The sequence below is a fragment of the Zalophus californianus genome, chromosome X (assembly GCF_009762305.2).
Source record: "Zalophus californianus isolate mZalCal1 chromosome X, mZalCal1.pri.v2, whole genome shotgun sequence".
Lineage (NCBI taxonomy): Eukaryota > Metazoa > Chordata > Mammalia > Carnivora > Otariidae > Zalophus > Zalophus californianus.
Window position 1 is genome coordinate 97,047,097 of NC_045612.1, and position 17,118 is coordinate 97,064,214.

The 17,118-nt window shown below is 37.8% G+C and overlaps 1 protein-coding gene across 1 annotated transcript; it reads left to right on the top strand.

The window, feature by feature from the left end:
• The first annotated feature begins 14,500 nt into the window (after positions 1-14,500).
• Positions 14,501-17,118, top strand: LOC113930358 (protein FAM47E-like). The gene is given in 2 exon segments (XM_035725454.1): positions 14,501-14,515; positions 15,925-17,118. Coding segments are annotated over 2 exon segments (1,209 nt in total).

A 17,118-nucleotide genomic window follows, 5' to 3' on the forward strand; every position in this document is an offset into this window, starting at 1 on the left:
AATAGACACATAGATCAATGGAACAAAATAGAAAGCCCAGAAATAAACCCACACTTAAAGATCAGTTAATCTATGGCAAAGGAGGCAAGCATATACAATGGGGAAAAGAGTTTTTTCAATAAATGATGTTGGGAAAACTGGACAGCTAAATGCAAAAGAATGACACTGGACCACTTTCTTACACCAAACACAAAAATAAACTCAAAATGGATTGAAGAACTAAATGTGAGACCTGAAACTATAAAACTCCTTGAAGAGAACATAGGCAGTAATTTCTTAGACATCAGCCATAGCAATATTTTTCTAGATATGTCTCTCAGGCAAGGTAAACAAAAGCAAAAATAAACTACTGAGACTACACCAAAATAAAAAGATTTTGCGCAGGGGCGCCTGGGTGGCTCAGTCGTTAGGCGTCTGCCTTCAGCTCAGGTCATGATCCCGGGGTCCTGGGATCGAGCCCCGCATCGGGCTCTCTGCTCCGCGGGAAGCCTGCTTCTCCCTCTCCCACTCCCCCTGCTTGTGTTCCCTCTCTCACTGTGTCTCGCTCTCTCTCTGTCAAATAAATAAATAAAAAATCTTTAAAAAAAAAAAAAGCTTTTGCGCAGCAAAGGAAACCATCAACAAAACAAAAAGGCAACCTACTGAATGGGAGATGATATTTGCAAATGATGAATCTGATAAGGGGTTGATATCCAAAATATATAAAACACTTTTACAACTCAACACCAATAAATAAATACTCCAATTAAAAAATGGGCAGAGGACCTGAATAGACATTTTCCAAAGACACCCAGAGGGCCAACAGACATATGAAAAGATGCTCAACATCACTCATCATCAGGGAAATGCAAATCAAAACCACAATAAGATACCACCTTATACCAGTCAGAATGGCTAATATGAAAAAGACAAGAAATAACAAGTGTTGGTGAGGATGCGGAGAAAAAGAAACACTCATGCACTGTTGGTGGGAATGTAAATTGGTGGAACCACTGTAGAAAACAGTATGGAGGTTCCTCAAAAAATTAAAAATAGAAGTGTCATATGATCCAGTAAATCTGCTACTGGGTATTTACCCAAAGAACACAAAAACACTAATTTGAAGAGATACATGCATCCCTATGTTTACTGCAGCATTATTTACAAAAGCCAAGATACAGAAGCAACCCAAATGTCCATTGAAAGATAAGTGGATAATGAAGACGTGGTATATATATATATATATATATAATTACCTAGCCATTAAAAAGAGTGAAATCTTGCCATTTATGACAACATTGAAGGACCTGAGGGCATTAGGCTAAGTAAAGTAAGACAGAGAAAGACAAACACCATATGATTTCACTATATGTGGAATCTAAAAATACAAAACAAACAAAAAAACAGAAACAGATGCTTAAATACAAAGAATAAACTAGCGGTTGCCAGAGAGGAAGGTGGTAGGGGGATGGGTGAAATAGGTCAAGGGGAGTGGAAGTTACAGGCTTCCAGTCATGGAATGAGGAAATCACAGGAATGAAAAGTACAGCATAAGGAATATAATCAATGGCATTATAACAGCATTGTATGGGGACACGTGGTAGCTACACCTGTAGTGAGTACAGCATAATACCGGGACTTGTAATCACTATGTTGTACACCTGAAACTAATGTCACATTGTGTGTCAAGTATACTTCAAGAAAAATAAATATTTTAAGAAAAAATATAGAATCGAAGATTCTGAAACACATGCAACACATCAAATAGCACCATCAGCATTGATTCTTTTTACCTCTAAAGTATGAGCACTTGTTTACACTATTGCATTTGTTTTCTGCTTTGAGATATAAAAGTGCATCTGTGAATATAGTTAAACAGGTTGCTTTAGAAAAGAATTAGAGAATGACTGCAGGTGAAGATTCCTGGCACTTTTCTCTGCATGTTAATGCATGCACTCTGCATATCAATGACAAAACCAAAATCAACAAGACTCACTTGTTTTCTTCTTCAGGACATTTTAGGATTCTCTCTAGTTCCCATCTTTCCTCACTCTCTAAGGAAATCAAGATCTGGGCAGGACTATAAGGCTGGACAAGGGGGAGGGGGAGGGGGGTGATGTAGAGTCCAGGCTCAAACTTTGGCAGTATTGCTGGATTAACAATGTTCACCATCTCTGGCAAAGGAAATCAAAGATTTTGTATCCCAACCCCCCACCCCCCTACTTATTTTGCTTTGCAGATCAGGAACCCTGGAGTGTATTTAAAAATTGAAATGCAGATCAGCTTTTGACAATTAAACAGATCTCTTTTTTCTTGCTTTTAAAGACAATTTCATGGGGCACCTGGGTGGCTCAGTGGGTTGGGCATGTGATTCCTGATTTCAGCTCAGGTCATGATCTCAGGTTTGTGAGACTGAGTCCTGCATTGGGCTCCATGCTCAGTGCACAGTCTGCTTGAAGATTCTCTCCCTCTCCCTCTGCCCCTCTACTCCTGGTGTGTGCTCTCTCTCTAAAATAAATAAATCTTAAAAAAAAAAAGATAATTTCATACTGTTAAAATGTAGTCTCCTGTTATATTGGTGACTCAAAGTGCTTCTTACTCAAATTTTCCATTGAATTTGATTAGTATATTTACATGGATAAATGAAAGAATCAGAGAGACATTGAGATACAAAATCGATAAACAATAGTTGATAAATATTAAAACATATATTAAGGGCTCTATAATACTTTTACTGTCAATCCTATCAAGCTATTCACCAACCCATGCTATTCTTGGTATTTATTAGGAAACAAAGCAAAACAAAACAAAACTGCAGCAGGTCTTTGAGACAGTAGAGTAAATATGTTCTTAGTGGGAGGGGACGGGCACTGTAAGCTTCTCCCAAACAGAAAGTGCTGCTTCAGTAATCCATTTGAACTTTTAAAACTCATGGAGGCAGGATGGTAACAACGACTGAACTGCAGATAAATGACTACCTCATTCAATTACCAAAGTCTGGCTAGAAAAAAAATTTGAAAAGAAACTGATATGAAATGTTGGAGTTCACGAGGAAATGGTCAATAAAGAATTCTTGAGACTTTTTCAGTGCAAAAAGGTGCTTTTATTAAGGCATGGGAACAGGACCCATGGGCAAAAAGAGCTGCACTGGAATTATGAGGTGTGACTGATTATATACTTTCACGTTGGGAGGGGGTATGCTTAAGTCTCTAAGGAATCTGGAAGCAAGGTTTCCAGGACCTTGAGGGGCTAGCTATTGTTAGGATAAGGTCATTTACTACTGTCTAGTAAAACCTTAGTCATGAGACTCTTCGGATGTGTATCAGTGGGCCATGTGCTTGGAGGATGATGGCTAACATATATCTTGGGGGGGTGGAGTAGAGGTAAAGAAAGTTTTCAAAGGGATTTCTATATATTAAAGACTTACAGGATCCTGGAGGTCAGGCTAATATCAAGCTAAGGTTGCCTTTTGCCTCTAGCAAAGTATTAACATTAAGGCAGTTGAATTCCTGGAGGAATCACTCTGCCTGTCTCAATTACTTGTCATTGGGCTGCAAGCTGTAAGGAAGGTTAAGGTTTTTTTTGTTTTGTTTTGTTTTGTTTTTGCCTTTGTTCTCCACATCAGAAACATTAAGGTGACTGATAAAAAGAGACCAAACAACTCATCCCTCAGAGCACTAATCTTGGGAGATAATGGAGCAAAAGGCCTATATTTTGGAAGGCAGCTGCAACTTTTCCTGGAAACTAAGAATTCTTTAATACAGAGGAGTAAATTATTTTCTAAATGTATTGATCCAAGCTCCTAAAAAGTCTGCTTACTTCTAAGGTATAAGAACTTTATTCTGTTCTTAATGGAAGGATAAAGGTCTTTGTTTCTGCTTAGATACCATTAAGATGATGCTTTAAAATTCTCCCTAAACAGAGATTTTTCAGATATTTATGAAAAAAAATCTTCCTGATTTAAATTATTTTGGTCTACGAAGCCAGATAATCTGCTTCAACCACTTCATTTTACACATGAGAAAAGGTACAGAAAGGTAAAGGAAATAGCTCTAGATTGTCTATTATTTTAAAAATGTATATGCTTGAAAAGGCAGGACAAAGGTCATTTCCTATAGGTATACACAAGCTGATCTTAGAAATCTTTTGGATCTCCAACTTGTTTGAGAGTGCTAGAAGCTCTGATATCTAAGTAAGCAAGGACTACATAGGACAATGCCCAGGTACCAAATCTTGAACTGAATTGTGTGCTGACCTAATGGCAGTCACAAGAAGATATAAGTGAATACCTCAAATTGCTGTGATAAATACATACTCATATTTCCTCTGATGGGTCCGTGTCACCCCCTTCTCCATTTTTTTTTTTTTTTTTTTGGTTGCATGTTCTTCCTACCATTAGGTTCTGTAACACACATGAGCTGCACAGACTGATAAGTGGAGGTCAATATATTATTAAACTAACAAAAATGAAAAAACAGAAAAGCCTATCAGATTCTCAAACCTCATTAGCATGTAACTCATATAATATGTTTTGGTCATGTCAACTTACTGCTCTCACAAGAGTTGGTCGATAATGGATATATATTTATTGGACATATGTTTATGTTGTTACAGGAGGAAAAAAAAGACAGTCAATTCAATTCACTGACTTTTTTTTTTTTTTAATGTCATGCTGGTACCAGGTGGAATGCCGTGGGAGTATGGAGAACACTAGTCTCCTGTCCTTGACCTTGGATTAGCAGCACCATGATTTTAAAAGGCAGGGCCGCAGGGTAGGCCCCAAAGGGATGCTGTTGTTAGTGGTGAGCCTGTCCTGCTCACCTTGTCCAGCCTGGCTTACCCTTCTCCAGCCTGGCAAGGGTGACTATACTTAGAGAAAACAGACTTTAAGTCTAAAACTCTCTGAAGACAAATAAGACCATTGCATAATGATAAAAGGGTCAATTGAACAGGACAATATTGTAATTATAAATACATAGGCACCCAATTTCAGAGAACTTAATACATAAAGCAAATACTGACAGATCTAAAGGCAGAAAGTGATGGCAGTACAATAATAGTGGATAGAATATCCAGACAGAAAACCAATAAAACAGCTGATTTGATAACACTATAGACCAAACAGACATAACAGACATATACAGTAGTTACCATCCAAAAGTAGAAGAATATACATTCTTCTCAAGTACACACAAAATATTCTCCAGGATAGATTACATATTAAGTCACAAAACAAGTGTTAATGAATTTAAGACCCCAAAATAGCCAAAGCAATCCTGAGAAAGAACCACAAAGCTGGAGCCCTCACACTTTTTGATTTCAAAATAAACTGCAAAGCTATAGTAATCAAAATAGCATGGTACTGGCATAAAAACAAACATATAGACCAAAGGAACAGAACAGCAAGCCTAGAACTAAATCCATATATCTATGATCAACTGGTCTTTGACAAGGGTGCCAAGAACACACAATGGGAACAGAGAGTCTCTTCAATAAATGGTGCTGAGAAAAGTGGATACATACATGCAGAAGAATGAAATTATCTCATACCATATTAAAAAAATCAACTCAAAATGGATTAAGACTTAAATGGAAGACCGGAAACTATAAAACTACTAGAAGAAAGCATAGAGGAAAGGTTCTTGACATTAGTCTGGGCAATTATTTTTGGGTTATGTCAGCAAAAGCACAGGCAACAGAAGCAAAAGTAGACAAATGAGGTTGCATCAAACAAAAATCTTCTGCAAAGCAAAAGAAACAATCAATATAGTGAAAAGGCAACCTTCAGAATGGGAGAAAATATTTTCAAACCATATATCTGATAAGGATTAATATTGAAAATATATACAACTCAATAGCAAAACAAAACAAAAAACCTCTATTAAAAAGTGGGCAAGGGCACCTGGGTGGCTCAGTTGGTTAAGCAACTGCCTTCAGCTCAGGTCATGATCTTGGAGTCCCGGGATCGAGTCCCACGTCGGGCTCCCTGCCCAGCAGGGAGTCTGCTTCTCCCTCTGACCCTCCTCCCTCTCATGCTCTCTGTCTCTCATTCTCTCTCTTGCAAATAAAAAAAAAAAAATCTTAATAAAAAAATGGGCAAAAGACCTGAATTTCTGCAAAGAAGACATACAAATGGCCAACAGGTATGAAAGGGTGCTCAACTTCACTAATTTTCAGGGGCGTACAAATCAAAACCACAATGAGATATCAGCTCACACCCGCCAGAAGGGCTATCATCAGAAAGACAAAAGTTAACAAGTGTTGGCAAGGATGTGGAGTAAAGAGAACCCTTGTGCACTGTTGGTGGGAAAGTAAATTGGTATAGCCACTATGGAAAGCAGTATGGAAGTTCCTCAAAATATTACAAATAGAACCACCTTATGATCCAGCAATCTCACTTTGGTATATATATCCAATAGGAATGAAATCACAGGGATATTGAGATATATTCACTCCCAAGTTTATTGCAGCATTATTCACAATAGCCAAGATATGGAAACAAATTAAATGTCCACCCACAGATGAATAAAGAAAATGTGAGACAGACACACATACACACACAGAAATATTATTCAGCCTTAAAAAAGAATATCCTGCCTTTTATAACAGTATGAATGAACCTGGAGAACTTTATGCCAAGTGAAATAAGCCAGATGCAGAAAAACAAATACTGTATGATTTCACTTACATGCAGAATCTAAAACAATCAAACTCCTAGGAGTAGAGAATACTACTAGTTCTGGTTGTCAGAGGCTGGCGAGGGGAGGGAGGGTGAATGGGAAGCTTATTGGTCAAGGAGTACAAAGTTTCAGTTATTTAAGACAGATTCAGGAGATCTAATGTACAACACTGTGAATACAGTTAATAATACCATATTGTAGGGGAGCCTAGGTGGCTCAGTCGTTAAGCGTCTGCCTTCAGCTCAGGTCATGATCCCAGGGTCCTGGGATCGAGTCCCTCATCAGGCTCCCTGCTCTGTGGGAAGCCTGCTTCTCCCTCTCCCACTCCCCCTGCTTGTGTTTTCTCTCTCGCTGTCTCTCTCTGTCAAAAAATAAATAAAATCTTTAAAAAAATACCATATTGTATATTTGCGATTTGCTAAGAGGATAGATCTTAAGTGTTGTAAACACAAGAAAAGAAGATGGTAACGATGTGAGGGGCTGGATATGTGAATTAGCTTGACTATGATGATTGTTTTACAATATATATGTATATCAAATTATCAAGTTGTACACCTTAAATACATAAAATTTTAAATTCTCAAGTATACTTCAATAAAGCTTGGGAAATAAGAGTAATAAATTTCAAAACACTAAATAGTAAAGTAAAAACGTGTACATAAATGTTTATAGCAACATTATTCATAATAACAAAAAAGTGGAAACCCAAATGTTCAGTTGATTAATGAATATAGTATATCCACACAGTTGATTATTTGACAATAAAAAAGAAATGAAGTACCAATATATGCGATAATATGGATGAAACTTGAAAACAGTATGCTAAATTAAAGAAGCCAATCAAAAATTACCACATTTCTATGATTTCATTCATATCAAATGTCCAGAATATGCAAATCTAAAGAGACAGAAAGTAGCTCAGTGGTTGCTTAGGGCTGATATGACTGGAGTTGTTCAAGGGTCAACTGTATGTTGTATGACAAAGTGGGAAAATATAGAACTTTTAAAGGTATCTGAATATCAGAATTTGTCCTATTAGTGGCCATAAACTTTAGTGAACTTACTAATTGTCTTTGTTTCCTCATCTGAAAATATCACTTTGTCCTTGTATTTAAGTGGAGATTGTCTGCCAGTGATTTACACTGCAGCGAACAAACAAAACAAAACAAGCAATGATCTCTAGACTTAGACCACATTCCTATTTTCTTGCTCATTTACATTTTTACTTCCTGGCTTCATACATTAGCTCCTGACACCAATCTTAGTTCACCCTATTTGTACTGATCCAATTAATTCCATTTCATCAATTGGCAATTTTAACCTACACCACTCAATAATTACTTAGAAAAAATTTACCTCAAAGATGAAATTTGAACACACACCGGCAAGAAATAATGGGAATTTCATTATTGGGAAAATATAGTAATTATACTTTTCTTTATTTATATGTTTTAAAATTTTTAAATTTTATTTTAAGTCGGCTCCACACCCAGTGTGGGGCTTGAACTCACAACCCTGAGATTAAGAGTTACCAGCCAGGTGCCCCAGTAATTATATTTTTAATTGCAATACTCTGAGGATCCAGCACAATGTCTGGCACAAAATGAGAACGTAACAAATGTATGGTAAACAGAAGTATAAATAACCAAATGGATTTAAACAGACATATTATCAGGCCATAATTGAGGAATGATATCTAATCTTTCTTTTCTTTTCTTTTTTTTTAAAGATTTTATTTATTTATTTGAGAGAGAGAATGAGAGATAGAGAGCACGAGAGGGAAGAGGGTCAGAGGGAGAGGCAGACTCCCAGCTGAGCAGGGAGCCCGATGTGGGACTCGATCCCAGGACTCCAGGATCATGACCTGAGACGAAGGCAGTCGCTTAACCAACTGAGCCACCCAGGCACCCTCTAATCTTTATTTTCTAACTTTAATTTTTTTTAAAGATTTTATTTATTCATTCGAGATAGAGAGAGAGAGAGAGAGCATGAGCCGGGAGACAGACGGAGAGGGAGAAGCAGGCTCCGCAATGAGCAGGGAGCGCAACTCAAGGCTTGATCCCAGGACCCTGGGATCATGACCTGAGCCGAAGGCAGATGCTTAACAGACTAAACCACCTAGGTGTCCCTTATCTGTAATTTATGTATTGGAGAATTTTGATGATGACAAAAGAAAAGCTATACTAGATCAGAATTATAAAATAACAATGTGGTAAGGTGAGGTGTCTGGTATTCATGTTGTGTATTTTAAAAGGGATGTATAACATAAGCATTAGGAGAAAAATTAAAATAGAATGGTAGGAAATTTCAGGAAGAATGTGTTTCAAAAATGTAGGTATGATCCACACTTTTTAATGATTAAGATCAGTGATAAGAATGTCATAAGTATTTGATGGTTAAGAATTTTTTGGAAAAAAAAAGAATTTTTTGGTAAATTTTGGCATGCCTGGGTAGCTCAGTCAGTTAAGCATCTGCCTTTGGCTGAGGTCATGTTCTCAGGGTCCTGGGATGGAGCCCTGCACTGGTCTCCTTGCTCAGTAGGGAGTCTACTTCTCCCTCTGCCGCTCCTCCATGCTCATGCTCTCTCTCTCTCTCTCTCTCTCTCAAATAAATAAAATCTTAAAAAAAAGATTCTCTCTCCCCCTCTCCCTGCTACCCCCACTACTATGAATACATGCACATGCTCTCTCTCTAAAAAAAAAAAAAACAAAAAAAAAAAAACACGGGGCACCTGGCTTGCTCAGTCCATTAAGCATCTGCCTTTGGCTGAGGTCATGATCCCAGGGTCCTGGGATTGAGTTAGGCTCATTAGGCTCCCTGCTCAGTGGGGAGTCTGCTTCTCCCTCTGCCTCTCTCTCCTCCCCCCCCACTCATGCTCTCTCTCACTCAAATAAATAAATAAAATCTTTTAAAAAAAGAATTCTTTGGTAACATTTGAGGGGGCAGCTTCCCAAATTCATGGGAGACAAAGCAAAAAAAGAAAATGATATTTTCTCTGCTGGCCAAGATAGAGAAAAAGGGTATAGATTTACCCTTTGAAGCAACCAAAAAAAAAAAAAAAGAGGGAAAATATACAACAGTTTGTAAGACACTGGACATCAGGCAGTAGAGGTCAATCTCTGAGAGATGGAAAACAAATGAAGTGAGTGCTATCTATGGTCACCCCAGATTACTAAATGAATTTCTAGGCCATGACTCAGGGAGCGGGAACCCAGGCAGAAACCAATGCTCACTCTAAATTTAGGAGATGAAGCTAAGAGATGTTGGAGAACAAAATGGGTAGACTTCTCAAGACCAGAAAATAGAATTTCATGTAAGAGAGAACTTCAGAAACTTTAAGACCCCACCCCCATCTCAATTGTTCAACTGATTACTGATCTGCTCATGCTTGCAAGGAAGTTACTTAAGGCCAGGAAATGAATTACGCAAAAAGATTATAAGTAACGGTGCCTGGCACTTATCCTAGGCCTAGAATAGTGACTGTTCCTGCTAGCCAGACTTAAAACTTCAAGATTCACAGGCATTAGCTAGTGTACATGAAAGAGTTTTGCCTCATCAGTAGGGACTCATTTGCCATAGATTGAGCACTGCTCTCTTTCTGCCTATCAAATCTTAAAAAGGACCCAAAAAATCAGACCATCTCCAAGTAATTTAATGGCATATAGAAACAAGTGTCAAAAATATTTATATATTTACTGGGGCACCTGGGTAGCTCAGTCGGTTGAGCATCTGACTCCTGATTTTGGCTCAGATCATGATCTCAGGGTCATGGAATTGAGCCCCACGTCAGGCTCTGTGCTCAGCGTGGAGTCTGCTTGTCCCTCTCCCTCTGCTCCTACTCCCTCCCACTTGCACTCTCTCTTTCTTTCTCTCTAAAATCTTCAAAAAAATTTAAATACTTATAAAACTATCCAGTCCCCATCTGGGTAAAAGTCACTATTTCTGGCATCCAATAATAAGTTACTAGGGTACAAGAGATAGTAACACGCTTCTCATAATTAAGAGATGAACTAATCAATCAAAACCAGCCCAGAATTGACACAAATATTAAAATTATCACAGGGAGACATTAGAACAATTTTAATGTCTATACTCCAAATGTTCAAAGAATTACGTAGAGACATGGAAAATCAAACTAAACCAAACTCCTAGAGATGAGAATTTCAAAGTGTGAGATGAAAATTATATTTTAAAGGCATTCATGACAGATCAGATATTGCAGAAAAAAAGACTACTGTACTTTAAGACTTAGCAAGAGAAATGAACTGAAATACATCACAAAGGAAAAAAAAAACTTTTAAAATGAGCATAGCATCAGTGAGCTGTATGAAACTTCAGAGTAATCTAATACGTGGATAACTGGAACCTATGAAGAAGAGAAGAAAAAAAGCAGGGCGGAAAACACATCTGAAGAAATTATGGCAATTTCCCCCCAAATTTGATGGAAACTATAAACACAAAATTCAGGATGTTCAACAAGCCTCAACTACAAGAAACAAAAAATGATACCATGACACATCATAATTAATTTGCTCAAAAACAATTATAAAGAGAACATCTTAAAAGCCATCGAAGGGGGAAAAAAGACACATTATGTACCAACAAACAAAAACCAGAGTGACTTTATACCTCTCCTCCAAAACAATGCAAATGAGAAAACAATGGAGTCATCTTTTTTTAAAAGATTTTATTTGTTTGAGAGAGAGAGAGAGAGAAAGAGCATGAGCAGGGGGAGGGGCAGGGAGAGGGAGAAGCAGGCTCCCCGCTGAACAGAGAGCCTGAATCAGGGCTCAGTCCCAGGACCCTGAGATCATGACCTGAGCCGAAATCAGACGCTTAACTGACTGAGCCATCTAGGCGCACCAGAGCCATCTTTTTTTTTTTTTTTTAAAGATTTGTTTATTTATTTGGGGGGAGCAGAGGGAGAGAGAGAATCTCAAGCAAACTCCCTGCTGAGCATGGAGCCTGACGCAGGGCTCAACCTCCCAATCCTGAGACCATGACCTGAGCCAAAATCAAGAGTCAGATGCTTAACCAACTGAGCCACCCAGGCACTCCTGGAGCCATCTTTTTTAAAGTAATGAAAGACAAAAGCTATCATCCTAGAATTCTATGCACAGAGAAAAATCTTTAAAAATATCTTTAAAAAAACCAAGGCAAAATAAGAAAAAATTCAAACACAGAAGAGCAATTTCATCACCAGCAGACATACAGTACAGTCTATTTTTCTTCTTCCTGAAGGAAAATGATACAATAGATATACTGTTCTACGCAAAGGAGTAAATAGTAATGAAATTAATCATTAAATGGGTAAATATTTTTATATGTTAAAATCTATTTAATAATGATGTAGTCTTTAAGCCAAAGTAATTCAAAAATAGTGTGGAGGTTATAAAATATATAAAAATTAATGAATGTCCCCATGCTACAGGCTAACTATGTCTCCCCCAAATTTACATGTTGAAACTTAATCCTCAATATAATGGTATTTGGGCAGAAGACCTTAGGGAGGTGATGGGGCACCTGGGTGGCTCAGTCGGTTACATGTCTGCCTTCAGCTCAGGTCATGATCCCAGGGTCCTGGGATTGAGCCCTACATCGGGCTCCCTGCTCAGCGGGAAGCCTGCTTCTCCCTCTCCCTCTCCCCCTGCTTGTGTTCCCTCTCTCGCTGTCAAATAAATAAATAAAATCTTAAAAAAAAAAAGACCTTAGGGAGGTGATTAAGTCATGAAGGTGGAGCCTTATAAAAGAGGCCCTAGGAGACTCTTCACCCTGGCTGCCATGTGAGGACACAGGAAAGGATGGCTGTCTATGAACCAAGAAGTTCATTCTCACTAGATACCGAACATGCCTGCACCCCAGACTTGGACTTCCCAGCCTCCAGACCTGTGAGAAATAGATTTCTGTTGTTGATAAACCACCCGGTATAGGATGTTCTGTTACAGCAACCTGAAAGGACTTTAATAAATTGGTACCAAGAATAGGGTGCTGCTGTAACAAATCCTAAAAACGTGGAAGTGACTTTGGAATTGAGAAATAATAGAGACTGGAAGGGTTTTGAGGGGCATGCTGGAAAAAGCATTGTAGGTCGCCATGAACAGACCATTAAGGGTGACACAACAATAGATCAAAGTTAGGAGAAAAGAAACCAATCAAAAAGAAAACAGAAAAAATATTGGGAAAAGGTAATGAAATTAAAAGCTGTTTACTTAAGGAGATCAATAAGACGTGTTAATCTGTAGCGAGTATGATTAGGAAAAAAAGGAAAAAGGAAGAAAATACAAATTATGAAAATCCACAGTGGAAGAGCTGACATTACCACAGATTCCATAGATATCTAAAGGACAATACAGGAATAGTATGGATAGTTTATGGCAGTAATTTTGGCCATATAAATAAAACAAACATATTACTTGAAATACACAAACTAACCAAATTCATTAAGAAAAATTAGATAACCTAAATATCCCCATAACTATTAAAGAAATTGAATTTGCAGTTAAAAAAAGAAAAACAAAAACCTTCCCATAAAGAAAAATTCAAGCTTAGATGGCTTCATTGGTGACTTCTACAAAATATTTAAGGAAGATACAACGCCAATCCTACAGTTATAGAAAATGAAGAAGATGGGATACTTCCCAAATTATTCTATGATGCCAGCATTACCCTGGTAACAAAGCTAAACAAAGTCATTAAAGGGAAAGAAACATCAGATACCCCCCATAAACAGAGAGGCAAATATGTTTAGAATAGTTTAGCAAACCTAATCCAAAAATATATACAAAGGATAATACATTATGACCAGGTGGGGTTTATCTCAGGAATTCAAAGTATTTTTGCCATGCAGAAATCAATGTTATTTGTTATTTTAGCAAACTTTACTTTAAAAAGTAAAAGCTGTATGAATATCTCAATAGGTACAGAAAAGGCATTTGACCAATCCATGTATCTGAAACAAAGCATTTGTCACAAGGCCTCAGAACATTAGGAATAGAAGGGAACTTAAATTGAAAAATGGTATGTACAAAAACCCTAAAGCTAGCATCACACTTAATGGCTTCCCCTCTAATATCAGAAATAACACAAAAATTACTGCTCTTATCACTTTTATTCAACAAAATAGGTTCCAGCCAGTGTAATAAGGCCAGGGATAAAAGTTTTTCTGATTGGAAAGGAAGAAGTGAAACCGTCTTTATTAAGAGATGACATGACTATCAATGTAGAAAAATCAACAGACTTTGCAAAAAAAGCTACTAGAATTAATGTTGGTTTATAAAGGTTGCATAATACGAGATCAGTACACAAAAATAAATTATATTTCTATATATCAACAATGAATATGCTGACTAAAAATTACAGTACTTACAATAGTATCAAAACATAAAATACTAAGGAAAACCTAGAGAAAAAAAGATGTGAAAGAACTATGCACTGACAACTACAAAATATTCATGAAATAACATATACATAAATGGAGAGATGTAACTTTTTCATGGTCAGGAAATTCAAAATTGTTAAGATGTTAAAATTGATTTATTTATTCCACCAGATTCTAATCAGGCATTTTTACAGACATTGACAAACTGATTCTAAAATTCCTATAGAAATTCAAAGGACCTAGAAGAGTCAAAACAACTTCTAAAAGAAGAAAGAACATGAAGGACTAATACAACCTAATTTTAAGATTTACAAAATACAAAGTAATCAGCAGAGTGTGGAAATGGTGTAAAGCAATGAAAGAGAAAAGTGTCCAGAAATGTGGACAACTTATACCTACCAAATTGCAAAGGTAACTCAGTAGAGAAAAGCTTCTCTTAAAAAAAAAAAAAAAATCTGGAACTATGGGATATCCACAGGTAAAAAATAAAAGTAAAAAAAATAACCTTACAGGGCACCTGACTGGCTCAGTCAGAAGATTGTGAGACTCTTGATTGTGGGGTCATGAGTTCAAACCCCAAGTTGGGTGTAGAGTTACTTAAATAAATAAAAACTTTTAAAAGAATAAATAAAAACTTTGATCCATATCTTGCATCATCCAAAAAAATTAAATTGAAATAGAGGGCAGACCTAAATGTAAAACCTAGGATTATAAAACTTAGCACAATGAAAAACACCTTTATGACATTTTCATAGGGAAAGGTTTCTTAGATACAACACAAAAAGAACAATCCATAAAAAAATAAACGGATACATTGCACTTCATCAAATGTAAAAACTCTGCTCGTTGAAAAACACCGTTAAGACAATGAAAACGTAAGCCATAGATAGAAAAGATTGAGAGAAAAATTGACAAATCATATATTTGACAAAGGGCTTACATTCAGTAAGCACAAAGAACTCAAAACCCAATGATATAAGGCAATACAATTTTATTTTATTTTATTTTAAAGATTTTATTTATTTGAGAGAGAGTGAGAGAGAGCAAGTGTACAGAGGGAGTGGGGGAGAGAGGAGCTGACTCCCTCTCTCAAGGGAGCCCGAGATCACAGCCCTAGCTGAAGGCAGATGCCCAAACGACTGAGCCACCCAGGCGCCCCAAGACAATACAATTTTAAAATGTGTAAAAAATTCGAACAGATACTCACCACATAAGAGATAAATGGCAAATAAGCACACAAACAGATAGTTATTAGGGAAACGCAGGTTAAAAGCACAGTGAGATACCACTACACACCTATCAGAATAGCCAAAATTAAAATGACTATACCAAGTGTTGGGGAGTATGTGGAGGAAGTGCAATTCTCATACACTACTAGAAGAAATATTACATAGTACAACCACTTTCAGAAAGTTTGGTGGTTTCCTAAAATGTTAAATAAACACCTATCATATGCTTCTGCCATTCCTCTCTTTGCTAAAATTTAACCAAAAGAAATTAAAGTACGTATGTATACAAAGACATGAACACAAATATTTGTGGCAGCTTTATTTGTAATAACCTCTAATTGGAATCAACCCAAATGTCTGTTAAAAGACAAATGGATAAATAAGCTGTGGGGCATGCCCATATAATGGAATAGTATCCTGCAACAAAAAGGAATGAACCTTCACTGCCCATTCCAGGAGAAAGCTGGCCGCAGAGGGCACCTGCGTTGACCCACCTCTGGGAAGAATCTGACTGCGCCTGGCTATGCAGTCTCCTAGCAACCAAAAAACAAACCACTGAAGCTGGTGGTCGCCCCGGGACCAGAGGTACCATGGTGGACAAGAAGTGGCTGTTAAGTCCTGGGCCACTGGAACCAACCCCCGGGCATGAACTGCAAAGCCCTGGTACAAAGACAGGTTACCTTCCAAGTGTTTCGCAAAGCACAAGAACAAGCTTCTCAAGTTCCCCACCACCCTGGACAGCTGGCGGTGGATATTTGTGAAAGAAGGGCTGGACGACTTCAGGAGGGGATGTCCACCTTGTGAAGATCTGATCACACGTGGCCCTAAGGAAGGCTTTCTTCCCATGATTGCTCACAGAGTTCTCAAACCTGCCCTCACAAAGAATCAGAAAAAGCTGATCCACAAAGCAGACCTGTTCTCCACACTGTCGCCAGCCCAGCTAGCACGGAAGGCATTCGTAGAAGATATCGAAGACCACCTGACCGAGCATCCCTTGGCTCTCTACCCAAGTCTGGAGAAAGATCTACCTCCAGACCTCTTATTAAAGGTGCTGGAAGTGCTCGATCTTGACAAGAAGCTGAAGGACACATGGGCTTATTGTCAGAATACCAAGAAAAGAATGAAGCCCCCCACAAAGCTTAGTGAGAAACTAAGTCTTAGTGAGAAGACTCCTGGGTCACATCCAGACAAGTTGCCTCATGAAGAAAGGAGGTCAAGCACAAAGGATTTGCTCAAAAATCCTCTCCTTCATAGAAAAGTACCGACAGGAGTCCAGAAATTCTGCAAATGTGTTGCTACTTTTGGAGACTTGGGCACTGATGAAGAATTCATCATGAAACAGTTTGACATTGGCTATGAATGCAAACCAACCTATGACATGAGCCACACGAAGAAAGTAAACCATGTTCCTTTGGATCTAAAGTACAGAATGGGGCTAGATAAAATGGATGATATAGAATTCTCCATATAGTGGGAAAATTGGGAGAGGAAACTCAAGACACCACAGAATCCTTACAAACCCAACTGGGTGAAGATGAGGTATGGAGCATGGTACCTAAAGCCCAAGTTGTGGAAAAAGCTAATAAATGATGAACCTTTGATTGATCCCAAGGTCTTACATGAGGCCCAAGATAGGAGATATGGAAAGAATTTTCCTGAACAGGATATTCTTGAAGATCTTTATGGAAAGATTGCTTTTAAAGATTTTATTCTAGGCAAGGGCTATAGGATGCCAGGCTTCCTTGAGAAGTTGTTCACCAGGAAGGGGTGGAAACATGATTCTGTTAGGACTCCTATACACCAAGTAAAAATAAACTCAAATGTAGAAGAAGATGCACATGAAGATGTTTAA